Here is a 26,426-nt window from a genome sequence, read left to right on the forward strand (position 1 = left end):
GGCGGCTATGAGAAATGCACTTGTCACGTGGCATGGGTCCAAGTACACGAGAGCTGCGAACTCTCGAAGTAAGTGCCAATCGATTTCCTCAACTAGGAATTGTGCTCCTGTGAGAGGAGGATAATAGGTGCGACAAAGATTAGTGCTAGAGGTATACTGCGTCACAATTTATCAGTGGCTTCAAAAGGCCGCATTGCGCGTTGCAAACACACTGCTCATGGTTTGCTGCCAATGTGTCTAAGGTCTACGGGCGCTTTTCACTTAACATAAGAAAAACACAAACTATTACAATGATAACAATAAGCAAAACAGGGGAATGAGATCACAGTCGTCTTCTTGCGACAGTCGCCGCAGCCATTTATACGGTGCATTTCCACTGAAACATCTTCTCATGAAACTAATTCTTTTTTCAATATCGGTTGATCAAAGTCGTAAATACGATGCAGGAATGCTTCAGCTCAACACGGTGCACTTTGTTTGTCGCTTAAGCTACTTGGGTATGCTAAAAAAAACTCGGTCAGTCTGACTCGACCATACTAAAGTAGTTGCCCGTTTATCTATACATAGATAGGCTGGTTCTTCAATTGTAGGAATCAATCCCTAAAACATATATCCACAAGCCGAACCTGATCATAAACAATATTTAGGCCGGCTTGCTTTCCTTTCGGAGTATTGCCCCATGAGGCAATCCTCAAAAAAATATCACTTATCTAGCAACGTGATTTTCAAATAGTAAAGTACTGCTTACGTGTTCTGTGTGAAATAGGAGTGCCAATTTCCTAAGTGTTGTGAGAACACGTTGAAACTGCATGAGAAAATTGAACCCTCCCCGCGGACTCGGCGGGGTGCGGCCAGCCTACACTCGTGCACAATCGTTCTATATGGTGTGAAAGATGGAATTTAAGATGGCTCAAGCAGGGCTCGCAGTGCGTAAAACAGCTGTAGCACTTGAAATGCAGCCAGTTTGCCTAAAATAAGGGTATTCAATTGAATTACTTTTTGAGGGCTTAATAACATTAGAGCCTGAAGTCCATTCGGCCTGCTTCTCTTCCTTAGTCTCTACGGCTCGCCGCATATCTTTAGCCTGTACAGACGGCGATAATCCGTCTTCAGCAGCGTACATTGATGGTCGTCCGCTTCACTTTCGAGGATTTACCACTCCGGCATACACACGTGCTGTTGATTACTATTTCATACGAACCTGATATACAGAGGTTCCTATACAGTTGTCCCCACAGCCAAGCGCAGCTTCAACTCCCACCCAGCCCAACACTGCCTCGGCCATGTGATGTGACTGATGTCCCAGCGACCTGCCAGCACACCTCCAGTTCGGCCATGCCAAATGATCCAATGACGTCACGCACTAAGTTTATCAGTCAGCTTATTTCTTTATGCACAACGTCGCTGGAAGCCGATTTTTTTTTTCCAGGCCTTTATTGCTGTAACAAAGTTTAAAAATTTCGAGTGTATTTTGCGCGCGTTGTTCCATCTAATTGCGTGAAAGTATTGCTGATGTATTTAATGATGTATTCATCAAGAGTGAGTGGCATTTTTTCCAAGTCTTTAATGAAGTGCTTTGTGCGTGTTGTGCTGTCTTTAGTCTACTTATGAGCTGCGGTTACCTCTTAAATGATGTGCTCTCTTTAGCGATAATTTTGTATGCGTGGTGTGTGTGCGCGCGTGTTTTATTGGGTCCGCTAAACTGATGAAACACATGTATGTTTTTTTTTTGCGCATTTCGCATCCGAAAAAAACTGCGTCTTTGGCAGTTTGCTTTTGCTTTCGACATGTCTCGCTATTTTTGCGTAATACGCAAAGAATGCATATTTACACAAGATTGCATGTGCAAGAAGTGAATGTATCATCACCGTGCGCCTGGTTTGAGTTGAGGAGGCTGCGGCACACGTCTCAACAAGAGGCCGAAGAATTGCAGCGGATCAAGGCAGCCCTAAACCATATAAACTTGGCTTATTCAAAAGAAAGTGAATTTAACATATTCGATTGCCACTCCTCGAATAAGTCATCACATCAGCATTGAAGACCATTTTACGCTGGCCCTTGTTCTCAGAGGCTCGGTCGACCAAATGTTTGTTTAATATCGCCCGAGAGATGCTGTGACAGCACTTTTATATACTTGTAACGGGCCCCTTCAAGCATATTGGATGTAAAACAATAAAATATGAATACACCGCTTAAATTGGCAAAATGATTCTGATGTGCATATCGCATTATGGGCAAAACTGTGGCTTTCTGGGGTGCTTAGTATGTCCCTTGTACTGCAGTTTTGTTTTCTCTACATGTCCAAATACGCAGTGCCATTGTACGGCAATACTGCTGTTTCTCCCTGTTAAATGGAAACTCAAGAAACTAGTTGGTGAATCCCGTCGGAAGTTGGGGAATGTTACCGAGCTACTGCATATGTCGCATGCTCCTGTATTATTCTGTCCGTGTATTCCGCGCGGCAACAGTTAAGACTTGTCTCGCTCAAAGGGAATACCCAAACTACAGGTTTGACGGCTTTTACACTGGCTAGTCCTGCGGCTTTGCTTTGTAGTGCAGACCCCGTGTGCAGGTCGGAGATGTCAGTACCCTTTGGCCCAATCACCACTTTGGTGTTGTTTTCTCTACTGCATCAGCTTCACTTGCTTCATGTGACCAATGGCATGAGCCAGAGTCTATAAATGCTCACAAACGTTTCGCCATGGCTGCACCGTACGAAAAGGGGATACGTAGTCACCCGGCCTTCACATCTTGCAAGGAGCCACGAAGGATGAGTCACGCAGAAGTTCCTGCTGCGACTCGTCCAGCGATCTACAGTGATCGGGTGCTTTATGCAATAAGTGACAGCACAGCGCGGTCACTCAGCAGAAGGCCAGAGAAGCAAACTTTATGGCATCAGGCGTCGATACACTTCGCATCCGCCGCGACCGCCCTGAGAACGACGCGGCAACATGCTCGCACATGTTTGTTTGTGGGGTTTAACGTCCCAAAGCAACTCAGGCTATGAGAGGCGCCGTAGTGGAGGACTCCGGAAATTTCGACCACCTGGGGTTCTTTAACGTGCACTGACATCGCACAGAACACGGGCGCTTTGCTTTTCGCCTCCATCGAAAAGCGGCCGCCGAGGCCGGGATTCGATCTCGCGTCCTTGGGAACAGTAGTCGAGCGCCGTAAGCGCTGCGCCACCCAGGAGGGGAACATGCTCGTACAGATGCCTCGAGCAAGCGTACATAAAGGGATATAATACATAACTATAATTCAATCAGTCCAGCATTGCTGTGGGTGGGCGTACTTACATGAAAAAAAAAAAGTATTAAGAAAGTTTCGTACCCCAAACGCGTCTTTTTTATTGCCTCGCTTTTAGCGCTGTAGAGAGACAGATGATTCCTGAAAATTCGTGCACCCGCGGTATGCGATTTCCACAGCCCTTCTTATAAACAAATAAAAATGCATGCGGGTGTGTTTCAGTTTGTATTTATGTTTTTGGTAATCGGTTTCGCCAAACCATTTGCTCATATTTAGACGGATATATATTTCTGCCTGTCCACGAGATGTCATGGCTCGTGAAGGCACGTGGTTGTACAGCGTAGAAGAAGTGTAAGTGGTCAGAGCCAGTCACCCATGAATTTCTGAGTCTTTTCGGGCCACGTCTAGCAGCGTTATCTTGCGTTTGTGACATAGTCAGGGTCGAACAACTGGACCTTTGCAGCCATCACCAGGGTGAGTAGGTGGGGATAGCCCGCTAGACTTCTTTAAACTGCCGACCATCTTGCAAATGGCTTGGCAGACGTCCCAGTACAGTACGCATTCATCCAAGTAACCTCTTCAATTGTTCTACTTCGCACCTGAAATCTGACTGCGTCAGCTGCGTGAGCCTCTACAAAAGCAATTATTAGCGAATAGGGCCGCCAGCTTACCTAATAGCGCTCCTGGTATAGGTGCCATCAGCGTAGCCTTGTCAGACGACGGACGGCGTGAGGCTCAGCCAGAGTTCGGAAGCTCATGAATAATGAGTGCGTTTGAAAATTGTTTCTGCCAGCTCTTTTATTATGCTGTGTAGCGTACCACTGTGATCGCCTCGAGAAACCATTTGAGGTTGTGCCTACAGGGTCCAGATACGATTAGCTGCACGCCGCTGCTAGCAATTCCTTGAAAACCGCCCGTATTGTTTCCAAAGACCTCTTTCTGGTTTTCTTGTCCGCTGTTAAAAGCATCGATGTTTGCAACTAATGATGATGGCCAAATTTGGTTATGGCAGACACATTCGTTTCGTGTACTCGTCACTTTGTGTCGCTTATAGCTTTACAGTGCTTAACAAGTTGGAGCATCGTCAGGTCTTAAATGACAAATGTGGAATATATCTGGCCTTTTTGATATCATTGTTAACCGAAGCTCACTCTGTAGTATGTACGCTTTCAAAATTGTATTTCTTATTTTTATGCTTCCTTGTTCTCTTGGTATTTTTTCTTGCCTGTTGTGCCTGAGTCAAGTTGTGAATTCATTATAGTCGATTTTCTCTTTTTTAGTATTTCAAACCTTGATTGTGCCTTGACTGTCAATGTCAATTACAACTAATACTGATCCCCTCGCTGTATCATCCGTAATCATGTAATTAATATAAGTGATATTATCTGTGTTATTCGATTGTTGTAAGCTGCATGTAACACTCTACACCATGTATTATTGTGTATGCTCTTATGCTGTAGTATAATATGCTCACAGCCCTTCCTGTTAAAATCCCTGATGGGATTCACTGTATCAAATAAAAAAAAAATGGGTCATAGTGTCAACTCTCTACGTCGCCAAGGTAAGCGCGTTAACAGTGAACGGCTTATGTATTTGAGTGGGCGATTTGAAGTAGCGTATACGTGTCATACCATGTTCGCTGCGTCGGTCTTCGAATCTACAGCTTGCATCCGCAATGAATAAAAAATAATGTTTAGAATCGAAAGCAAATCATTTTGGTTGAAGGACTTGTAGAGCATGATCTATCGCGAACTCATCTCACCTGAGGAATGATTCCCATATTCTCACTTCTGCTTTATTCACAGCAAGCTGAACTAGTACACTCTGTTAAGATTTTAGGGCATGCTTTTATCAGGATGGTAGGTGACATGGCTGCATCGGAGGTTCACTCAATGAAAATTGACATAGCTCTCTAAATGACTCAGCAGCCAGTATTACTCTCTCCGACACCTTTTGACATAGGTAATAACATAACAATGAAGCATGGCTCAGAAAACTAACAATCACGCGCACGTGCTGCTTAAATCGCACTAATCACATCTGATTTTTTAAATCTGTAGGTATAAGCCAACCACGTTATGTAAAACGACATCTATTATAGGTATAAATCCTCGCTTAAACAAGTCTTACGGATATGCCTGCTGACCCCAGGGTAGCATGTTGGATTCGGGATTTGACAACAAACGGAGTCCATGCCACGTGGTGTCGTGACTCACTCAACCCGAACACCGGTTACTTCTCGGCTATGCCAGCTGCCAATTTTAACCACCACTAGCCACAAACTTGGCAAGCAGAGCGCGCCGACGCCGGATTTTTTTGAAAATTCTTCCTCGTTTTTCTTTCGTTTTACACCAATGACGCCCGAATTCCCAAAAATGTACCGTTAACAGCTCTATCTCTGTAAAAAAAAAAAAACAAAAACAAAAAACAAAAACACGATCTTCCTTGCTGTTTTGTTCCCTTGTTCACACAGGACAGTGTCATGAATGTTGCTGAGCAGTTTGACGCTGACAGAGCGTCGCCATCCTCTTCGCCAGCAGGGAACTCGCGTTCTCCACTGCCGGAGTCCAGCAAGCGCAGCAGACACCGCAAGCACCGCAACCGCTCGCCGGTACCCAAGGAAGGCGGTGAGGGCGGTTAGCCGAGAAATCCGTATTAGCCCTTGCCCCTTCCTTAGACTTAAATCTACGCCTTCGAAGCAATAGCCTACCTGAAATGGTGCATCCTAATACATGCCGTAACTACGCCCATTTTCTCTTCTTATTTCTGGCTGGTAGCCCTGGCCAGCTTCGTATTTGCGCACATACTTATATTAGGAAAGAGAAGATATAACTAAGCGAGAAATCCATATCTTTCTCAATCTTGAAATGACGTGCATACGTAAGCGCACTCGCGTGCTCGAGAGATATGCGCGCTTCCTCTTATCGTTGATGTGCGTCTCTGACATTTCCTCTTTATCGTCAGAGTTGCTCTCTTAACTCAAGCCGTGTTTCAAGCGCACAAGGCAAAAAGACCCACGGTATCTTGTCTGGCTTCCTCTCGTACCTTTAAGAAAAAGCTTTGAAGATGTAGTCAGAGTAATCGTTTGCAAATGATCAGTTCTCTGTGAAGTTCAGAAACAGTGTCTAGGGTTGTAGTCTGACAATGTGTTTCTATGAACTAAGGGTGAAAACTGGGAGTGAGCAGTTGAACGTGCAGTCGCGGTATTTCGTCACCGACTCGTTTTTGTCAGTGTTTGAGGGAAGCGCCCAAGGGGAAGCAATCTGTATTAAAGGCGTAAATACTGATTAACATCTACCTGATTGCAGCCAACGGCTACAAAGGAAAGCTATACAGCTTTAGAAAAATCTTCTTTGATGAAGAAAAACGGCCAGAACGATCTTGTACACCAGAAAGTTCTGGTAAAAGTTGGACACTTTTCAAATGGTTGCCTTATGATAGCTAGTAACTGTTACCTTATTACAAACCCGTTTGTACTCTGAACACTACTCTATTAGAGATAGTTATGAGGTAACAAGCATGCCATCCGAATGAAAACTAATGGGCCTTGGTCATTCGACAGCTCGTCTCGAGTACAAATTCTGCACTGTCTGACAATTTAAATTAGTGCTGTTTCTCCACAGCACTTCTTTGTTTCTTAGAAGCTATTAGGGCTGACACACGGGATTCTCTGCAGCCTTGGCCTTTACAACGGAAGCAGTTCTTAGGTCAGCGGTGCAGAAGTGCCCTTATCGGTAGACGGAAGATACCGTCCGCGCGTACCTGGGGTTGTTTCCATTGGAATCTCAGTTGTAATCGGCGACCCAAGCTTCTAAGACTAATCGATGTACTCACATATAATACGTGCACAATAAAATAGGTGAAGATATATCGGCGCCACAATCAGTGTGCTTTGCCGACGGTCCTGCTTCCAGCTTTTTAGGATAAATCATTGCAATGCGGCCACGTATTTTTTCAGCAAATTTCAGCAAAAAATTTCGGCAGATTGAGCTTCCAAAGAAGCGAACGTTTTCCTAATTGTAATGCCGCGAACCAATGAAAGCTTGTTATTTTCAACATGCCACCAACCCGCGGCCTTATCACTTTGTCACGCGCGGAACGATCTTGTCCACGCTCAGTGCCGCCAAGACGCGGCTTTATCATTTTCTTCGTCGCGCAAGATATCTCAAACGATTCGAGCAGCTCTCATCTGTTTCCCCAGTATTCTAGGTTGTTTTGGTCATCCTTTTGTGTTTATCTATAGGTGCGCCTTTGGAAACTTTAAATTGAGCACTGCCGAATGCAACGGGCATTCTTAGTACCATACTTCGACGACCGACGAGCACGCTCTTGCTGTTATCTCCGCGGCTGAGTTTCTTAGTTCTTTTGCAGATGGAAGGGCAATAAAAAGTTACTTTAACCACAACTGCTGCTCCGCGCCTTATAAAGGCGATAAGCGTGCAACATGGCGAGAGTTCGCGCACGTGCAAGGTAGATGTGCACGAAGGTAGAGCGTCATCTACTACGCTGTTCCGATCACGAGGTCACACGCCCTGCCACAACATTTGTTTGCAAACAAACAAACAAACAAACAAACAAACGAACAAACAAACAAACAAACAAACAAACAAAAAAGCCGGCGGGCAGAAGAGCCCACGTGCTTTGGTTAATTGATGCCTCTTTTATTGTGTTCCCACCCCACAGAGGGCTGCTCAAATCAGCAGATTCGCATTCCAGGCAATGCTTTCCACGTGATGCTGTATTTCTTTCCTTGTATTCTTTCTTATCTTAGGTCTGCATCGGCAGCACGGCTTTAATACGAATACAAAGAAATTTACGTCTAAGTGTCACATCTTCTTCATGCGCATGTTATCTACTGCCCGTCGGGTTTTCGCGGACGGATATTGCGGCGCCCTGCCGTGGTCTGCAGTGGTTCGGGCGCTCGACTACTGTGCCCAAGGATGCGGGATCGAATTCCGGACCACAGGGGCCGCTTTTCGACGGAGGCGATAAGCAAGGCGCCCGTGTGCTGTGCGCTGTCAGTGCAAGTTAAGGAGCCCCAGGCGGTCGATATATCCGGAGCCCTCCACTACGTCGTCTCTCATAGCCCGAGTCACTTTGGGACGTTAAACCCTACGAACTAAACCGAACCGAACCAGATATTGTGGCAGGGCGTGTGTCCCCATGATCGGAACTGCGTAGATAACGGATAGATGACGATTTGCTGCCTTGGGCATTCTCACGACTACGTGACAGTATGCGTTCGAATTTAGAGGAACGCCAAGCACACGGGCTCGAATTGCGAGTTCATAACAGTGTTAAGTTCAAATTAAGCGATTTAGAGTTGATATTGTGCTGCATAAACCTTGATAAGGATCAGCAGGTAGTGTTCGTCCAATGCTTTTAGGGAACTGCCCCAAAGTGGAGTAAATCTGCCGTAACCTTGCGCATCCACTCGCATGCAGTCATGCCGTGACAAAGGAAAGCTTTCTCAAAAGTGTCGAAGTTGAAGAAATTTTTTTCTAGTCCTTGATTCGAACCCCTGACTACCGCCGCTTGCGGGCGTTCGCTTTTCCAACTGAGCTAACTAGACCGGCCAGCAGTCAGATGGTAGGGCGAGAGAGAATTGATATGATCGAAAAGCGAATGATGTTTGTCCAATAAATCCCTTGGAGAATTAACGTTGGAAGCGATATAGCTTTTCTTTGTAGCCGTATAGACTGTGCCCTGCAAGATGTTCACGGGTAATTACTCCCCTATAACAAGAAGTGTTACTCCTATCTCAGCTGCGGGGTCGCCACAACACCATCGCCGTACACGGCAGCAACGCGACGACCCGAAACAGCTGGACGACCACAGGGAGCCCGTCCTAAAGGCGGGGAGCATGCTGATGAACGTGCGTCACGTGTGGGCCGACGAGGCGGCCGCCGCTGGAAAGGGGGCCGAAGAGGGTGTGCCCAGGATATCGGCCACCGTACAGGATGCGGCAACAAGCGAGTTCTGGCGGCCGGCAACTATGTACGAGCGTGAAGATGGCAGATAGCATGGAACGCAAAGCCCCATTGAATCAGTTCTCTTTCCCCTTTCCCTCTAACCCAGTTGAGACATCGCTATCGAACCTCAGTGCTAGGTTATGAGATAGCCAGTAGGACGTCAGGCGGGGCTGGCCTACTTGCGTTTTTTTATTTGATCTTTTTTTTTTATGACTGCAGGCTCAAAAAGTGTCGCGTGACTATATGCCCTGCTTTTGGTTTTCCTTGCACGTGATCGGATATCGAATTTCGAGACAAAATTGTCGCTGAAGATTGGGGGTTCTGTGTCCACTTTCTCCAGATTCTCTTATGAATGCTGCTTTGCTACTGGTACTAAGTATAAGGTGCCTAAATGAACGGTGTGGTTGCACTTTCTTTCTACAGCCCCACGTGCTTTGCCTGGATTAAACGCTTGCGAACCTGAGATGATCAAAAGACGGGGTCCAAGCTCCGCAACTAGGGCTAGCGTGGGTTCTCCTATCTTATTGTCACATTCCACGAAAGAGAAAAAAATTGGGCCTGCTTAGCGTGGTTATCTCGCTCAGTGCAGTTAACCCTTCGAAATGAAGCAGACACGTGATTTTATTTAGGATTTATTTTAGGAGCAATTACCTGTGCCAGCCGGTGTCCTTACCGCAATAACACTCTGGAATGAGCTAACAAAGTAGCCGAGGATTACATATTTTGGTTCCGACTAAGTGTCCTTAGTCACATGCAGTACGTTCAGCACTGAAACTACTCTTTCTTTTTCTTTGAAATTTAGTCACCATTGATATTTGTTCTTGCACCAAGGAAATCCAGCGTTAACGCTCATGAGGTTTATTATAATCTATAACATATCATCAATCAACCTAATCAAGTATATATTTTTTGTTGGACGCGAACGCGTCCAATACCATAGACCTTTTCTGCACGCATGTATAGCCTAACTAATAGAGCATTACGAACTTGTATTCTCAAGCGTGAAAATATCGAGTTAAAAGAAAGTATGCACCCGTTGTATATTCGAAGAATAATGCGTGAATGTTACTCCTGGTTCACGTCGACGCTTATGATCCTTGCACATGACTGCGACATGCAGTCAGACGGCACCGTCTCCCAAGACGACCTCGGAAAACAGGTTCCAATACAACCAGCGCGACGCGTTTCTCGTCGGCTTCGGCTTCTGCATGGGCGTCTCCGGGTTATGGCGTTTTCCGGCACTCATGGCCGAGCATGGAGGTGAGACTACGAGTATGAAGGAAGGGAATAGCAGCTCTCTAGAAAACCTTGCGGCCTATGACGCCCTGGTGTGGGAAAAGTCATGTTTTTTCAGAATAGGTAATTGTATCATCAACGTGGAATGGAGCACGAGCAATACACTCGAGCCTGAAAGAGGAACAGAAAACAATTGTTAAGAGGGACTCCGTGATCATTAATTTATTCTCAAAGTTATAACGCGAGAACTACTACGTGGAAGCATTAACAGAAGCTGTAATTATTATCCTGCACACAATGAATTTCTGTTCTTGCATTCACGTTTATTTTACTTCGTTCGAATTTCATTTGACCCTGGTTGTGTAGATGATAGCTTAGGGTTTTGCTATGGATTTTACATGCTTGATAACAACACCGGCCACATCAAAGGTAGAGCCGTCTCGATGCCGCGCACAGCTTTTGTTGCAAAGTTACGGAGACGTTTGCACAATGAACCAGTTACAGTTTAGTTCGGTTGATATTTCACGCTTTCCAGCTGACAAAATCATGATTTCAAAAGAATGTACTCATGAAATCACGTTATCATATCGGCTTTAAATAGAACAACAAATGAGCATTCAACTCTTTGTTGTGGTGTTTGTAGAAACAAACAGCAAATGAGTCTTAATCTGGTGTTTTTGCGACAGGGTTGCGCCACCTCGTGATCTAAAGCTGAAAACCACTGTGTCCACTTGTTCGTTTACGCTGACCCATTAAGGAGTGGTTCGACGCTACATCATAGAGCTTAAGCTTTTCGGCTCGAGCATATACTCCAACGTGCGCAGTTCTTTTTTTTTTTTTTTTAATGCGAAAGCGTTACTTCGCTATGTTTACAGATTTCTGTCCGCACACCGCACCCGCAAAATCGTGTCCGCAGTTGTTGTGAGTAATTGAGAAGTGGTAGAGGTTAATGAGTGGTGTCAATTGATAGAGGGTGGCGTAATGTTGTCCCCGAAAAAACAATTAGGCCAATAAGTTAATCAAGTAATTAATTAGAATAACGGGTTGACAGGAAATGAAAGACGCAGTATCTGTCAGACTTGTTCTGTGGACACCTGAACCGCACCGTAAGGAAAGGAAGGAAGGTGGGAGTGAAAGTGGAAAGAGAGAAAGGGGTGCCGTAGTGGAGACGTCATGGCTGTGACGTCACGCAACTGGAAGTAGAGCCGAAAAAGGGCATAGCAAGGACTTGGCACACAATTTCAAATACCAGAGACTAAAATGGGCAAGCAAGAAATGAATTATTGGGACGTAGAGGATGTGACGTTGCACGGCCACAAGCAGAGCCGAGAAAGGGCATTGGAAGAGATTGGCGGGCAATTTGAAAGTACCAAAGACTAAAATGGGCAAACAAGAAGTGAATTGAGCAACTAGAAGCAACCAACAGCAGCATCTGTGCTTTCGCATTACTCCAATACAGATTCTGCAGTGCTATTTAATTTTTTCAAGAACAAATACAGTCTTTAGGTTTTTGTTCTTGCTTCACTCGGTGGCGAATCTAGTCTCCTTCAACGCTGTCTCGAATTCTGAGTTAGGAGTTGTTCTATTTCAAGTCTCGAAATCATGCGACTGTCATCACAAATAAACATAACATTTCAATCGTTTTATTGACGTATGCCACCCACGCGGGAGATTTTATGAGAGAAAGGTGATTTTGACATATCCCATTATTTGTTTCATAATTGGCAATCTTTCTTTGTCTCGCTGAGAATCATTGAGAACATTTGTACAGCAGCCGTTGTGTGTATATATAAGAAACAGTGGTTCCACTGCCAAATACGCTGGTTGATGCAGAAATCTGGAACCGCGTAAAATATTTAAATCTTAGGTTTGGTCAAACGCTAGCGTTTGGGACGCAAACAAAGATATGAAGCGCATACGTTTTATGCCTTTATATCAAGACCTGCCATGAAAAATTAAAGCTTTCCGGAAATACATATAAACAAGAAGGACAAGCGGAACTTCCTTTCAAGCGCAAGAGACGAATCGCACCACTGTGAGGTCAGGCACCAAAAGGGTGAAATTTCGAATGTCTATTTGAAATCTGTTTCTTCAGAGAGATAGAGTGCCACCACATTCTTTTTACTTAACTCTGTCTCTCATCATTGCATGGCTGAACAAAACACGGGAATCAGACACATGGAAGGTTGTGAGAGCTGATGAAATGCCACCCTATATTCTTAAATCGAAATTGACGACGTGACAACTGATAGGCTGAATCGCTTCGGAATGTTCAACCCAATAAAACAAGCCAAACATTTTCTTCACGTATACCCCCCCCCCCCCCCCCACACACACACACACACACACAAAACAGGCAGACAGAGTGATCTTTGAGGCTACCTGATTTATTTTAGAAGCAGTTACAACTAAATACAAAACAATGCAGTGCATGCTTTAAAAGTGCTCACGCGACATGCCTGAAAAAAGAGTAACCTTAACCGCAGCTATTATATAATGGATTTCAGAACCCAATTCACTCCGGTACAATACAACAGAGGTGTTACAGACACAGCTGTGCGTATTCTTTGCAAGGTAGGCTTCCAAAAGAGAGCATGAAAAGCTGAAGGTTCGATTCAGTGTAAAGGTTGTATCCAAAATTCGACTAACATGTGAAAACAAATTTATAGGCGAGCCATAACGAAGCGTACATGATCATACAGGGGAGCATATGCGATCGTTCGGACATTACAAAAAATATGCAGAGACTTAACGTAGCTAAAGCTAGTATAACGTGCGAAAGCGCCCGTTTAGCGTAGTTCTTCCTTGTAGATGGCACACGTTGTCGCTGTCTTCTCTCCCGCTCTTCTTTGCACCGCTTGGCGCAGCCTATCTTAGCCTCCGACAACTGTCATGAAAAACCATGCTTGCTATACTCCTTTCAAGGAAGCCTGTATTGAGCAGACTCATCACATTTGTGCGCTGAAAGCACGGGAATCATACGTCACAGCAGACATCACTTACATGTAAGCAAACACAAAGACAAATAAGTTCGAGACAGGTGACGTCCCAGCAAGCGCTGCCCAATCAGTGTTCGGCCATGTCACCTGCCAAAGGTACGCTCGTGACGAGGACCGTGTTGTGTGCTGCCCAATTGCCAGGAGAAACGTAGGTATAAAGGCCCCCTTTAACCAAGACCTGGTGGCAACGCGTCTAACACGGGATCCATCTCTTCGTCTCAAGGGAGATTGCAGAGAGAGGTGGCAGTGCCTGCAATCTAAATTTGAGGCGTATTTACTGTCTTTGCAATTTACTTCGTAAAGTGGCGGTTACTCAGGACAAAAACATAATGAGACTGCAGTCCAGAATGGGCGAGTGTCGACTACGGCTGCATGGGATAGAAATTCTTGAGAGCGCAGAAATGGCGCAGAATATCTAATTATAGAAGCACGAGGATGATAGAACTATAGTTAGTCATAAAACGACTTTTTCTTTGCATCTGGAAGTTGCGATCTTAGTGCCTGTGAAAACCGCATAACCAGCACACGTCAAAGTGGTGCGCTCGCAACTGCAGCATCTTTTATCCTGGCCTGCTTGGTGATCTACCTCCTGATGGCCCAGCCCGTCTTCTACCTGGAACTGTTCATTGGGCAGTTCATCAGCTCCGGAGTCACGAAGGCCAACAAGTGCTTCCCCTTGCTCACCGGCAAGTAAACCTCTCCAAAAGGGTTTTGTGCCTATGCTTACAAATAGGCTAACGTGAAACAGTGCGCATTTATACTTCGAAGCGTTGGCTTCTGATAACTCTTACCTTCGTTTTTGAGCTGTTTGTGCCATCAACGTCCGGGCGTCAAGCGTAGAACCACGCTTTTCGGTCAGCATTCGCGATGTCAGTGCATTATTTAGTGGTTACGCGAGAAAAACGAGTTCCCACCTCCTCCCTCGTTCTTCCGCCATATCTACCAAACTAGACTTTACTTTATTGAATTCTTTCGTTGCCTTGGGCCAGGTATTATTTGCCACTCTTGTCGCGAATTCGATAAGAGTCCTTTTAAGCATTATAACAGTTAACTGACAAGACAGTTTTGTGGAAACTTCGCATGAAACTACACATACGCCAAGAGTAAATCATAAATCATTCCTTAACGAGTATCTTTCACAGCTACGGCTTGTCTGAAAGTCCTTTCGCGGTGCTTAATGTATCTACAAGATTGGCGGGTTTCATCGCTTCCGCCGTTCGCCTTATCAGAAATACGTTACCTGATAAACCCCGCTTGGCAACGACGTTTGAGCAATCACTAAAAGCCACTAAGCAGGGAAGGATGACGGTTACGCCATTGATATCAGCCGGTACTTGCAAAAAGAATAGGTTTACTATCAGCAGATAACCGCTGTAGAGTTGCCCGCTTCTTTACTGCAGATTTCTGCTTTCCGCCTACAACAGGTGTCGAGCACCCTTTGATAACAGCTTTTCAGCTATGATCAGCTGCCATTTGTTATCGGTCCATTGAAGATAACAGTTTATTAATGACGCATTAGTGGAAAATTCTATACTGCCAAATTTCCATTTAACTATCTTATCAACATTGGCGCCAGAAGGGTAGAACACATTCTTGAATGTGACGGACAAGACACCGCTGCTGAGTGTGATAGACATTTTCCTTATATATATAGTTATCACCTAAGTCATGTTATGATCAAACAGCTGAGATACAAGGGTCTGTTGTCCAGCAGCGATTACAGTCAAATTTTTTACTTGGAAATTTCATTATTGACATCGAGAAGGACAGGCGCACCTCTAAGATATAATACGTAATCAATAATTTGGTTTGGAATCTGATCCTTTCAAACTTATCCACAATTGCATGGACCTCGCTAATTCAAGTCGATGCCATTCTCAGAAAACCACCCTTTTTAGCAAGCTTTCACGTCCGACCATAAGTGAAACATAGTTAACTTCAAATATGCTTTTTGTTAATTGGTCACTTGATGCAAATACATTTACGGAGCCTGGAATAAAATTACAAGAGTTCAACGCTGCTGAACCAAATATTGAGCGAAAGCATTAGCTGCGGGTGACCGAGCGTTCTTCTTCTTCTCTTTTTCTTTTTCCTCAGCCTACATAAAAAGTCCCGCTTTAACCAATCCGTATGAACGTGCCTTAGTAGCCTATAGGGGTAACGTGAATGCCAGGGTCCTAGCAGGCTGATTCTGACATAATCGTCTCATGTGAAACGAGAGACATTAGTTGGCAGCTCCTGCCGACCGCTTGATTTGTTAACCAGCTCTAATTCTAGTGTCACGTGGGGTGTGACGTCAGAGCGTCACGTGGGTAAGACGTGGCTACCGGCCGCGTTACGCTGAGGGCTCGAAACCTAGAGTAGTATTGCTTTCGCAATAAAACTTGCCAGTCAGCCATATCAAAAATGCTGCTATCTTTAATGGTGGTTGTACTAATAAACAACATGCGCTTGTCTTCATGGAGCTTTCACCAACCGCTGAAAATCATAGCATCTTTGTTGGTTGCCGAGTAATTGTTTATCGGCTACTTTAGGGCACCTTGGAAGCATTACCGTCATAGATACATTCCGTGCTGGAGCTTGTCATTGTTACAGTGCTATAGCACGTGTAGAACCTCAACTCTATCTAGATTCTCATGCTTGTCATCTAAATACGCCTCTTAAATTTGGCTTCTTGATAATGAAACCACATAATTAGAGGTGAGGATTGGGACACGCAAATGGCCGCAAAACCATTATACTGAATGCACAGAGAACGCCTGTAGACCGTTAGGTGGATTTGGTGTGCGTTTTTTCTTCTGAGAGAAGCCTTCTTTTAACGACGCATCTACAAGCCAGACAACAGATACTTTTGATGTATTGAAGCACGATTTAGCAGTAATTCGGTGATACCGAGTTCGAGTGAATAACAGTGAGCATCTCGTTCCACGATATGTTTGCAAACAATTTTCTTTACGAGCCTGCGGAGACCAAGAGAAGCGCTTTCAAGGCCTTGAATTCTTAACGATCTTCTGGAGCTAATGGGCATTGCAGAACTGTTTTGTCAAGCTTAGTTTTGCTCCTAATGTTATTCGTTTTTTCTTTTTTTGCCAAGATATTATTATTTACAGCTACACTTCACGGGCGATGTATTTAGGCCGGCTATTCTTTATTTAGTGATCTGTGCATTTGAGCGAGAAATTTTTTAAAAGGACGGAGAAAGTGGTTTGAGAAAGCGCCTGTCAAATGGCTGCATTGTGTAGAGAAAACGCCATTTAGCTCGCGTACGAAGTACAAGTTCTTAGGAGTGAGCCTATAATTTGCAAAAAATTTTTCGATGTTCCATTCTCTCCTCTCACGGCTAACCGCCGACGGTGGTCTACAGAATTCGGGCCTTGAACTTCCTGAAGCAGGCGTGACGTCACTGGGAGGGGCTATCATTGGTTCGCCTATGACCGTGGTGAAGAAGGCAGGGTGCACGCCGGGCAGAAGTGCCAACAAGAGAGGAGGCGGTGGCGCTTCTAGCTTCATATCCTCTCAATTTTCTAGTGCCAAGCCAAGAAGAGAGAAGACGACGCAAAAGAACAAGCGCGCAATTCAGCCGTATTGACTTGGTAACGAATTCATGGGCAGGGAGTGATGTTGTTCTGGTTAATTCGTTTTTCTCGCTGTGTCATCAATGTATGAGGTGAGGTGAAATATGTGGATGCTGTTTTTAATTGCAGATATCTCTCTTTCTACATGTGCAAGTTCAAAAGATTTTGCGCGATGATAGTTGATTCCATATCGATCAGTATCATTGGCATTTCTCATTCTCAGTGGACACCCCACAAGCGCCGCTTTAAGGGGATATATATGCAGTGCAATTAAAGCACAAAGACTAAGCGTGCACTGAGGGTATGAGCAACGTTACGTATGGGTCGCGTCTTCTGTACTCCTTGTCCCTGCTCCAAACGCAAGCTGTTCACAGTTCATTACCAATTATCCCGTTCAATAGCTCCTGGGTTGAAGCACAGTAAATTAAATTACTTTCATGAAAAAAATCCCCTCAATAAGTCTGTTCTGCGCGTTGGACCTCCAATATTCGAACACATAATTGTCCGGTTTGAGGGAATCCTCAGCGCTGACGAAGCTTTCTACTCATCATGCCCTTTGTAAGAGTTTAGAGGTTTATATATATGCCTTCGTTATCGTCCGGTTGATCGCGCTGTACGACTGCAGATAGGAAAACGAACTGTTTATACATCATCAGTTTTTCTCCCTGGCGCATGTGCATATTTGAGATATTATTTCTCATAGAACGGCGAAAACCTACCTTAGCGTAATTTTTTTCAAGCTGGGTCGTTCGCGTTTCTCGCAGGCATCGGTTACGTGAGTGTGTGGTACTGCTTCCTGCTGGCCATCTGCCACTCCCTGCGTGTCACCTATTCGGTCTTCTACCTCGTCTACGGGGTCAGCCAGCGAGTGCCCTGGTCAAAATGCAGGGATGCCTGGAATGCCGACTGCTACTCCGCGGCCACAGAGTTCGTAAGGGTGACCTCCCTCTTGTTAGCAGCGTCGTGTGTCCAAGGTTGCGAATGTGATGCATAAACTGACCCTTGCTTGTCTGCAAGAGAGCTGACGCTATGCACCCTACTTGCTAATGTTTATTCCTTCTATATCAAAGGGAAGCTATTTACTGTGTGTACAGAAAATAAATATTGATGTTTAAATTGATAAGGAGCAGTGCTCTATGGCAATTATAGCTCGCCTGCAACCCACATGCAATACTATGTGATATTCTGCACAATACCATACCATCGTACCATGCCATGCCGTACCATACCATACCGTACCATACCATACCATACCATACCATACCATACCATACCATACCATACCATACCATACCATACCATACCATACCATACCATACCATACCATACCATACCATACCATACCTTACCATACCATACCATACCATACCATACCATACCATACCATACCATACCATACCATACCATACCATACCATACCATGCCATACCATACCATAAGAATTCTTTACATCCTCAAAGGCCATTTTACTGGTTCGGAAGAAATAACATGGAAATAAATTATAGAATGGTGATAAGATGAAAGAATACCAATGGAATAGAAAGGAGCGGAATCCTCATTACAAGCCATATTACAAGCCAATATGGCTACGTTCTGTCCGTATAAGGTTGAAAGAAATGTACGCACGGGGCTCTTCACAGGAATATGTGCTAAACACCGCAGGAGGGTTTCTAATGCTTGCAGTCAGAAAACCCCAGTTGGAACTTGGGAGTTTTATTAAGGAATATTGAGAACTGAATTCACGTGAATGACAATAGATCTGGATTTGAAATTTGTGGGCACGGTTGTAGGTGAATAATTTTCAAATACTTTGGGAACAATTTAATTTTTTCAGGAGGACAAGGAATGTCGCCCAGTGCACAAACAAATCATATACACGAACAGTAATATAGCAAGGTAATGTTGAACAGCTTTGCGTATATTACCTGCAGCTTACGGCACTCGAGCGCTCTGACAGGTTTCTGGTCAGTGTGTGGTCAAAATCGGGCACAGAATTTAAGTATAGATCAGAATGGCTTTTTCGGAATGGTCATCTCTCACTCAGAGCACATCCAGCCCTCCAACCTCAAAGAAAGCAGTGCCAACACTATTTCGAGCCCTCATAACTGCAATGTATGATGTTGCGGTCGCCTGTCGTGGACAGCGTTGTGGTTTTGTGGCAATGCTTTTTTGTTTTTGCACTAGCGTTCTGCACAAGGTTTCCGCCAGTCAAGTTTACAGCGCGTGCCGGAATATCGCAGCTTTTCATATCTGTACATTGCAAAGAAATATCACTGTAATAACGTCGCCGACTTCACCAGGGACGTTTCCAAGTATTTAACAGACTTACCACGAAAGGCGGCCTTTAATGCCTTTGTGATTGCATTTTGCATTTTTCACAATAAACGTTTGTGTTTCGTGCTCGGACCTATTAAAATGGAGCTAAGATGTTTGTCTGTTTGTACTTCGTGAGCATGGCGAAAACATAATTTGACGTCTATCAGCAGTATTCAAGTGGCGTCGTGGACATCAGTTTGTGGTGCAAAGCATATTTTCTACGTGCAAGTCAGAGCTGGTGGTGATAAGGCCATTAGATAAGCGGAAACTTTTCACTGCACTATGTGCACCAAAAGGTGGCGGCAGCTGTGACGTAAGTGCATACTTTCTATAGTGGCAGCCCAGGCTAGCAAACCTCTCGGATAGTGATGACGATGGCGAAGGCACAAAATCATCATATTTCAGTCCCAATCAAATAGTTCTTGGTTAGGGGGTGCTCTGTGGAAGGATAACTAATGGGGTATAGCCCAAAGGTACGATCCGTATTAAATTAAATGCACCGAACATTGCAAATGATCGGTGCTAAGGATAACGCTTTTATGATATTTTATACCGTGACATGCATGAAAGCTCTGATTAGCGGCGGATATAATCGGCACTTAAAGATATAATCATACTTGAGACGAGAGCTCGGTGCTATCTGCGCGGTCTGGGCCACAACACTGAAGCGACCAGTCGAAAACACCGCTGGTGAATTCTTTCTGCGACTAAAACAGTCAGAGGGGCTGGCCAGAATGGTGTGCCAAATAACATCGTGGGAGAGTTTCGAGGTTGCGTGACAAAGTTTATGCTCGCTATCATAAGTATCTGCTCCTCTTGCAAAACTGTAGGCAGGTATTGCCAGCATTAAGATTTCCTAATCAAGTAATAAACCAGGTGGTTCCCTCCGTCAGTGTGCATTGCATGACTCTGATCTTATCTCTTAAATGCTCTTAGAGTGGTGTACGGCAGTCTGTTTCTCTCCGTGATAGGTGTATGAACGGAGTAAACACCGAGAGCACTGCAGAGATCTGCATTGGAGAAATGTGAAAGCATGTGCGTTGGCTTTTCTCTAGTAGCTCCTAGAACTACTACTAGTACAGTAGTAGTACTACCCTAGTGAAAAAACATCTATGAGTAACAATAACCTCATCAAATTCTCATACTAAACTCATACTAAACGCGTACAAATCTCATCTCATATCATACAAATCTCGTTCACGTATCAGATTGCATGACATTTGTATGAGTTTAGTATGATAAAGTTGTATGCGGTTATTGTGACTGATACGTCGTTTTTCACTAGGGTACTAGTAGTAGTAGTGTCATCACTCACTTTTGAGAGTCATGACTAGACACTAGTCATGCTAACGACTGACTTACTGAAGTCGTGAACTTCACAGTCATGAACATTGCATCTCCGATCTGAGTGACTCTTGACTATCATGACGCGCATGACAGGACTAGGCATGACATTTATATACCATTTGTAATTACATACACACTCATGACTACCTGTCTCATTTTTATGTGACGTCATATTAGACGTTACATTTGGCCTCTATGTTTTGCGGACACGATTTCGCCAACACATCTAAGTAAAGCTCTCGCCCTAATAATAAAGAAAATGTTCAATAGGTGAACGAAATAAACCGTGTGAGCTACACTTTTTACAATTGTGAATATATTATCATCAGGGCATTATTATAAACAGTAATTTATTCCTGTGTACGCAGCTTCGCTGCAAGTATGTGAACGTGCCGAGCCAGGGGGCGGTCAACGACAGTACGACCAGCAGCTACGCGCGGGAGGTGTCTCTGCAGAATTCCATGTACTGCATCAACGCGTCCAGGACATCCTCTGAGGCCTACTTTATGTACGCGTGCTCTTTCCTAATTGACGATGAGAATTGGGGACTTTATGGGGTTGATTGCAATAGATACAAACCAGACTACGTCTTTCTAGCCGACAAAAGCACACAGAAAATGTCACTGTTATTGGTTTTGACTGCTGCAAGTGCGGCGAGTAGATATTGAAGGTTTTCGAATTTTCTGACCTCATATTTAGTTCAATAAATAAATAACAATTTTGGGGGACAGTTAAGCTGCGACTTTAAGGGTATGACGCGATAGTGTCAAAATAAAAGGAAGCAGCAGGCTTCCTTTGTCCCTTATCCACGTACGAGTCATATCTGCTCGCAGGGAGGACTTGTGTGTAGAATTATACCGCAGTAATTTGCTTGTAATTTTCAATGTCACTTATCGAAAGGGCGATTTAACTTTGAAGCACTCTCTTTTGAAGAAAGCCAACGACCACCGGGTACAAGAAAAGCGTATGGAAAGGTTCTCATTTTATTTGTGGACTTGATCAATGCGAAATTAATAATGCAAACATTTTATGAATGCCGGGTAATTATTTACAGGGTAGAAGAAAGCAGCAGGCTCAGGCGTTTAGTTTTACTGGCGCAAGCAACGCGGCGATGTGACACGAACAAACCAACATTCACCTGCGTCGCGCAGGGACTTTGTGCTGCAGTTGAGTAGCGGGATCCACGATCCGGGCGAGGTGAGGCTGCAGCTGCTCATCCCTATGACAGCCGTGTGGATCATCGTGCTCCTGGTTTGCACCCAGGCGCCACATATCATCCACAGGGTGAGCGAACAGGTAGCGCGTAGGAGCGGTCGCGTACAAGTTTAACGTTCATCCACGTTCGCAAGTCTATTGACCAGGACTGTCACCGTTACAAGACGAAAATGTTTTCGCTAGCAGGTGTACAAAGTGCTGTGCGGAGTGGGGATGCTATGCTTCGTTCCCTTCATCGCCGAGAGCGTGTACCACCACAGCACATTGGATGGCTTCGTCGCGAGCCTGACGCCGGACCTGGCAGCACTCACCACCCGCCAGGTGCGCATCCCATATTATGAGCATAATTCACCGACGCGATCACGTTGCCTTGAGACGGCACAAAAATGTGACAGTTGATTGCGGGATATCATTATAGCTTTTGGTGTCATCTGACGTTTGTATCAAATTTACGTAACGGCTAATGGTCTAACAACAATCTTAAGATGAGCCATAGGAAGCACTTTGGTTAAATAGTGGTCTATTGCATACATGATTACCAATGCTGGCTTCGACGTCAACCGCTAGGGGCCTCCTAAACCACCTCGTATCTTTTCTTTAACCAGGGGCCCTATTCTCGACCATTCGTCATTTTGTTCAAATTTTGAAGTACGCGTGACGTGTACAGTTGGACGGTGCCAGGTTACGTAAGCACACAATCGGGTTACGCATTCTGAAGAAATAGAGAAATGACCTGACAAAAAAAAGCTCGCTGTCGTCTGCTTCTATATATTGGCGCCAAGTTGGAAAAACGACGATGCTCCTGCAGGAACTGATACGCCGCGGTGCATTCCGTGATTCGGAAGCCTCGGGTTGCAGATAGGCGATTGAAGTAAGTTGTGGCGTTGCGGTATCTGTGTGTCATGCAATACTTTCGGTCGAACATTCGCCATCAACAACGCACGGAAAGGCTGCACGATTTTCAGCTCTAGAGCAAGAACCGCAACGGAATATTCGCACTGGGTTGGTGCAAATTGTGAGCAGTCAAATGCAGGAACTAAAACCTAAAGGATTTGGTCGTAAACAGAAAGAATCTTTTCTAAAGTAGCTCCAGCACTGACTAAGAGGCGCTGGCGCAGCCGGCATGGTCCATCTCTGAGGACAACGCTCGCAGTCTCAAAATATCAATTACTGTTAGGTACTGGCTGTCCTACCCACCTTTTTCGAAAAGCAGCATTATGACCAGCTACCATCAAGTCACCAAGTCTGCTTAAGTTTCTAACAGTTTCGAACACATAGTTTCTGACAACATATTGTGTCGGCTTGAGTTGTGTAGAGCGCGCGCGCACGCACGCACGCACGCACGCACGCACGCACGCACGCACGCACGCACGCACACACACACACACACACACACACACACACACACACACACACACACACACACACACACACACACACACACACACACACACACACACACACACACACACACACACACACACACACACACACACACACACACACACACACACACACACACACACACACACACACACACACACACACACACACACACGCACGCACGCACGCACGCACGCACGCACGCACGCACACACACACACACACAAGCGCGCGAGTGTATGCGTGTGTGTGTGTGTGTGCACGCGCGCGCGCGCGAAGTGGAAGGGATACGCTGTGCCTTACGCCCAGTCGGTTAAATTTTCATGCGCCGACGTGCGAAAAGCTCTTGCGAAACACAAAAGATGTCCGAAAAAGTGAAAGAAACAGAAGAATGGAATAGCAGTAAGGTTAATTAGGCGATGCCCTGGCTACCATACACGTGCAGAGGGGGATAAACGAACAATAAGGAAAGAAAGTGAAAGATGACTGAGGACATCGTGCTATGAGGCAGGGCGGCGCCGTTCGCGCGTATTCCTTATTGTCTAAACGGTAAATTGCAAATCAATAAAGGGAGATTATTTTCCGGCTGTATTAAAAATAAAAGCAGTTAACACAAAATGTGTTCAAGTACATTATATGATTAGAGGGTACGTCATAACATATTTCGGAGTACTTATTTTTTTTCTAAAAATAAGCAATTGGTGAGCCCGCAAGAATATTAAAACAAAACTTTATATATGAAACACATCACATGTGACGAGCAAACATGTACCATGTACATGGGACATATATTCCTTTATTAAAATAGAAGCTGTGAGTATTTTTGCTTGCTTTTCTTATCGTGGAAAGGCTGTTCAATTTATTAACATTGCAATGGGAACATAGTGGAAGGCAAAAAAGGCAATGTTTAGGGCCAACGTTTAAGACAGTCTTTGGTGATCCCTCGCTGCCTGTTGCGCGAAGTTTCTGCAGAGCCATCAGACCATATGACCCCTCAGGATGTGCTCACGAACCGACCAAACAGATAATTAAAAAGCATCGCTGTGGTCTCTGAAATTTATGATGGTTTGGTGGGCGCTGTTTAACACAGAGACAAAGAGAAGAAAATAGGGGACTGGCGCCTTTATTTCTCTTCTTTTCTTCTGCTCTGTGTTAAAGAGCGCCCACGAACCAGTCATGAAACCTACAACTCGCCCAGCTTCCCCTTCTGTTGCTCTCTGAAATGCCTCGTCTCGCGCAGATCAACCGCTTGAGTTAGCGGTTCGCATTTCTGCGTTTGGCAACGACGGCGCGGATCGATGGTTTCTCTATGAGAGCAAAGCGTTTGCAACGGGAGGGTAGCTACGACCCTCGTGCGACTGTAAATCTGCAGCTTCATGTTTAATCCTCTAAAAGATGACGCAGCTGAAACGTTCCCTTATGACGTCGTTTCAGTGCTTTCTACAATTACTACCTCACCACCCACCAAACTGTCTACCAAACTGCGGTGAGCTAACAGCCGCGTAAACTACACATCGAATTCGCCATGTTTTTCTTCGCTGCCGCCTCAAGTGGTTCGAAATGCCGCGCCCAGCTTTATTCATTTACAGCAATGGCAGAACATTCTTTACGTAATGAAATGTCATTTTGACGTCATAATTAAATGTTTATGCATGGCTTATTTCCCGCCACACAACGTCAACCAATCAAATTTCAGGAGTCGGCTCTCTACAGTGGGCAGTTCATTTCAGTCCGCTCGTAACACAAGCATAAGTGCTTCCCTTTATATCATATATACTTCTGTTTTCCCTCCACAAATACTTAGAAATACCATCCAGATATCATGAATAGCGCTGCTAAAAATCAATTTTCACGTTCACGTAACTTTTACGTCACCGCAAAAAGCCATTTGGACACACCAAAATTTCGCGCCACAAATTTGAAGCACGTGGCTGTTCTCAGAAACAATCAGAGAAACAAAATGGCGCCGAACGGCGGCCATGTGTGTCGATGATTGAGTCCCAGAACATCAACATCAAACAGGGAGACCCCCACCTTGCGATGCGCTTCCGAGCACACATTTACTGAACTAAAGGAATCCCAGGGAACAATGGAAATAATTATTCTGGTGTACATTTTTCCTTCACTTATTGAGCAAACAAAAACTCGACTGGAGTTTTCAAAAAACAGTTGGAACCCTTGTTCTCTTTTGTTCAGCAAGAAAAAAAAGTGTGTGTGTTTGTGCGAGGGGGGGGGGGGAGGGTGTTCGATGTGTTTATAAAACCGCGTTTCTGCTTATAAAGTTCTCAATCATTCCGGCAACTCAGAGTACGTATTTAAGTGCCGTGGAGAAAGTGGTCAGATTGCTCTAGGATTGTTTACATACAATCGACTGCTGCCATACTGCGTGTGTTATGCTAACTTATTATAGGTTTCACAGATTTGGAAAATTAAGGTTGTGTCCTGACTCCCTTACCAATTACCGTATCTGCCAGATTTAATAAAACGGGCCAAGTTATAAAGTATGAAGCATAAGTGCCTCGCTTGTGTCTCGCAGATATGGCTGGATGCTGCCGAGCACTCGCTTTTCTCCCTTGGAACATCGAGTGGCCTCATCTTCTACCTGGGATCCAAGTGCAAGTACGGCAGCTCCTACGAGAGGTACCTGCCCACGACACGCGACTTGTTTCGAGTGTCACTTTCCGGGATGGGCATACTATACGTAATCAATCTAAGATAGCCAGTAACTACGATTGAGGACGATGGAGGTCTGAGTCATTGGGACACTTTCATTAACCGCTTTTAGCGTTAACTAAAATAAGACATTGCTTTAAATAAAGGCCACTTCATGTCTTTCACACAATAATATATACCAAATATAATGATCGCTGGATAACATCTTGCTTAAAACTGCGCAGTACGGTGATTAAAATAAAGAACTAAGATGGTAATCAGCACTTAGGATCATACTGGGCAGAGTGAAGTTTGTTGTAGGTTTTGCTTTTGTTTCTGTTCTTTTTAGATGCGCAACACTAATGTTTCACTCTGCCATCAACCGTTGTGTGATGTATGAAGCCTGGAGGCATGAGCAGCGGCCGATACTATCATGCTGTCCGTGTCGGCTCAGGAGTTGCAAACCTTCCGAGTGAAAAACCATG

The 26,426-nt window shown here is 44.8% G+C and overlaps 2 protein-coding genes across 2 annotated transcripts in view; both read left to right on the forward strand.

Moving 5' to 3' along the window:
* The first annotated feature begins 32 nt into the window (after positions 1–32).
* On the forward strand, positions 33–22,020 carry LOC146179447 (sodium- and chloride-dependent glycine transporter 2-like). Its single transcript, XM_084580196.1, has 6 exons — positions 33–68; positions 5,720–5,873; positions 14,008–14,139; positions 17,793–17,959; positions 21,060–21,199; positions 21,843–22,020. Exons 1-6 carry the CDS (start codon positions 33–35, stop codon positions 22,018–22,020), a joined length of 807 nt encoding a protein of 268 aa, XP_084436322.1.
* Positions 22,021–22,116: 96 nt separating this feature from the next.
* The window catches only part of LOC146179448 (uncharacterized), a 76,476-nt gene continuing 72,166 nt past the window's right edge, over positions 22,117–26,426 (forward strand). The window contains exons 1-2 of the mRNA XM_084579885.1: positions 22,117–22,227; positions 25,826–25,929. Of these exons, the coding sequence (XP_084436011.1) occupies positions 22,120–22,227; positions 25,826–25,929 (212 nt within the window). The 5' untranslated portion in view covers positions 22,117–22,119. The remainder of the gene's footprint in view (positions 22,228–25,825; positions 25,930–26,426) is intronic.

This window comes from Amblyomma maculatum, chromosome 9, assembly GCF_055883805.1.
Source record: "Amblyomma maculatum isolate TAMU_Amacu chromosome 9, ASM5588380v1, whole genome shotgun sequence".
Lineage (NCBI taxonomy): Eukaryota > Metazoa > Arthropoda > Arachnida > Ixodida > Ixodidae > Amblyomma > Amblyomma maculatum.

Bases quoted from the DNA above. Each gene is read 5' to 3' on its own strand.
- LOC146179447 (XM_084580196.1), top strand. From the start codon at position 33: ATGGGTCCAAGTACACGAGAGCTGCGAACTCTCGAA. The intron at 5,874-14,007 runs GTGAGGGCGGTT...TCGCAACTGCAG, and splicing joins GCCGGTACCCAAGGAAGGCG to CATCTTTTATCCTGGCCTGC. The intron at 21,200-21,842 runs GTACGCGTGCTC...TGCGTCGCGCAG, and splicing joins TCCTCTGAGGCCTACTTTAT to GGACTTTGTGCTGCAGTTGA.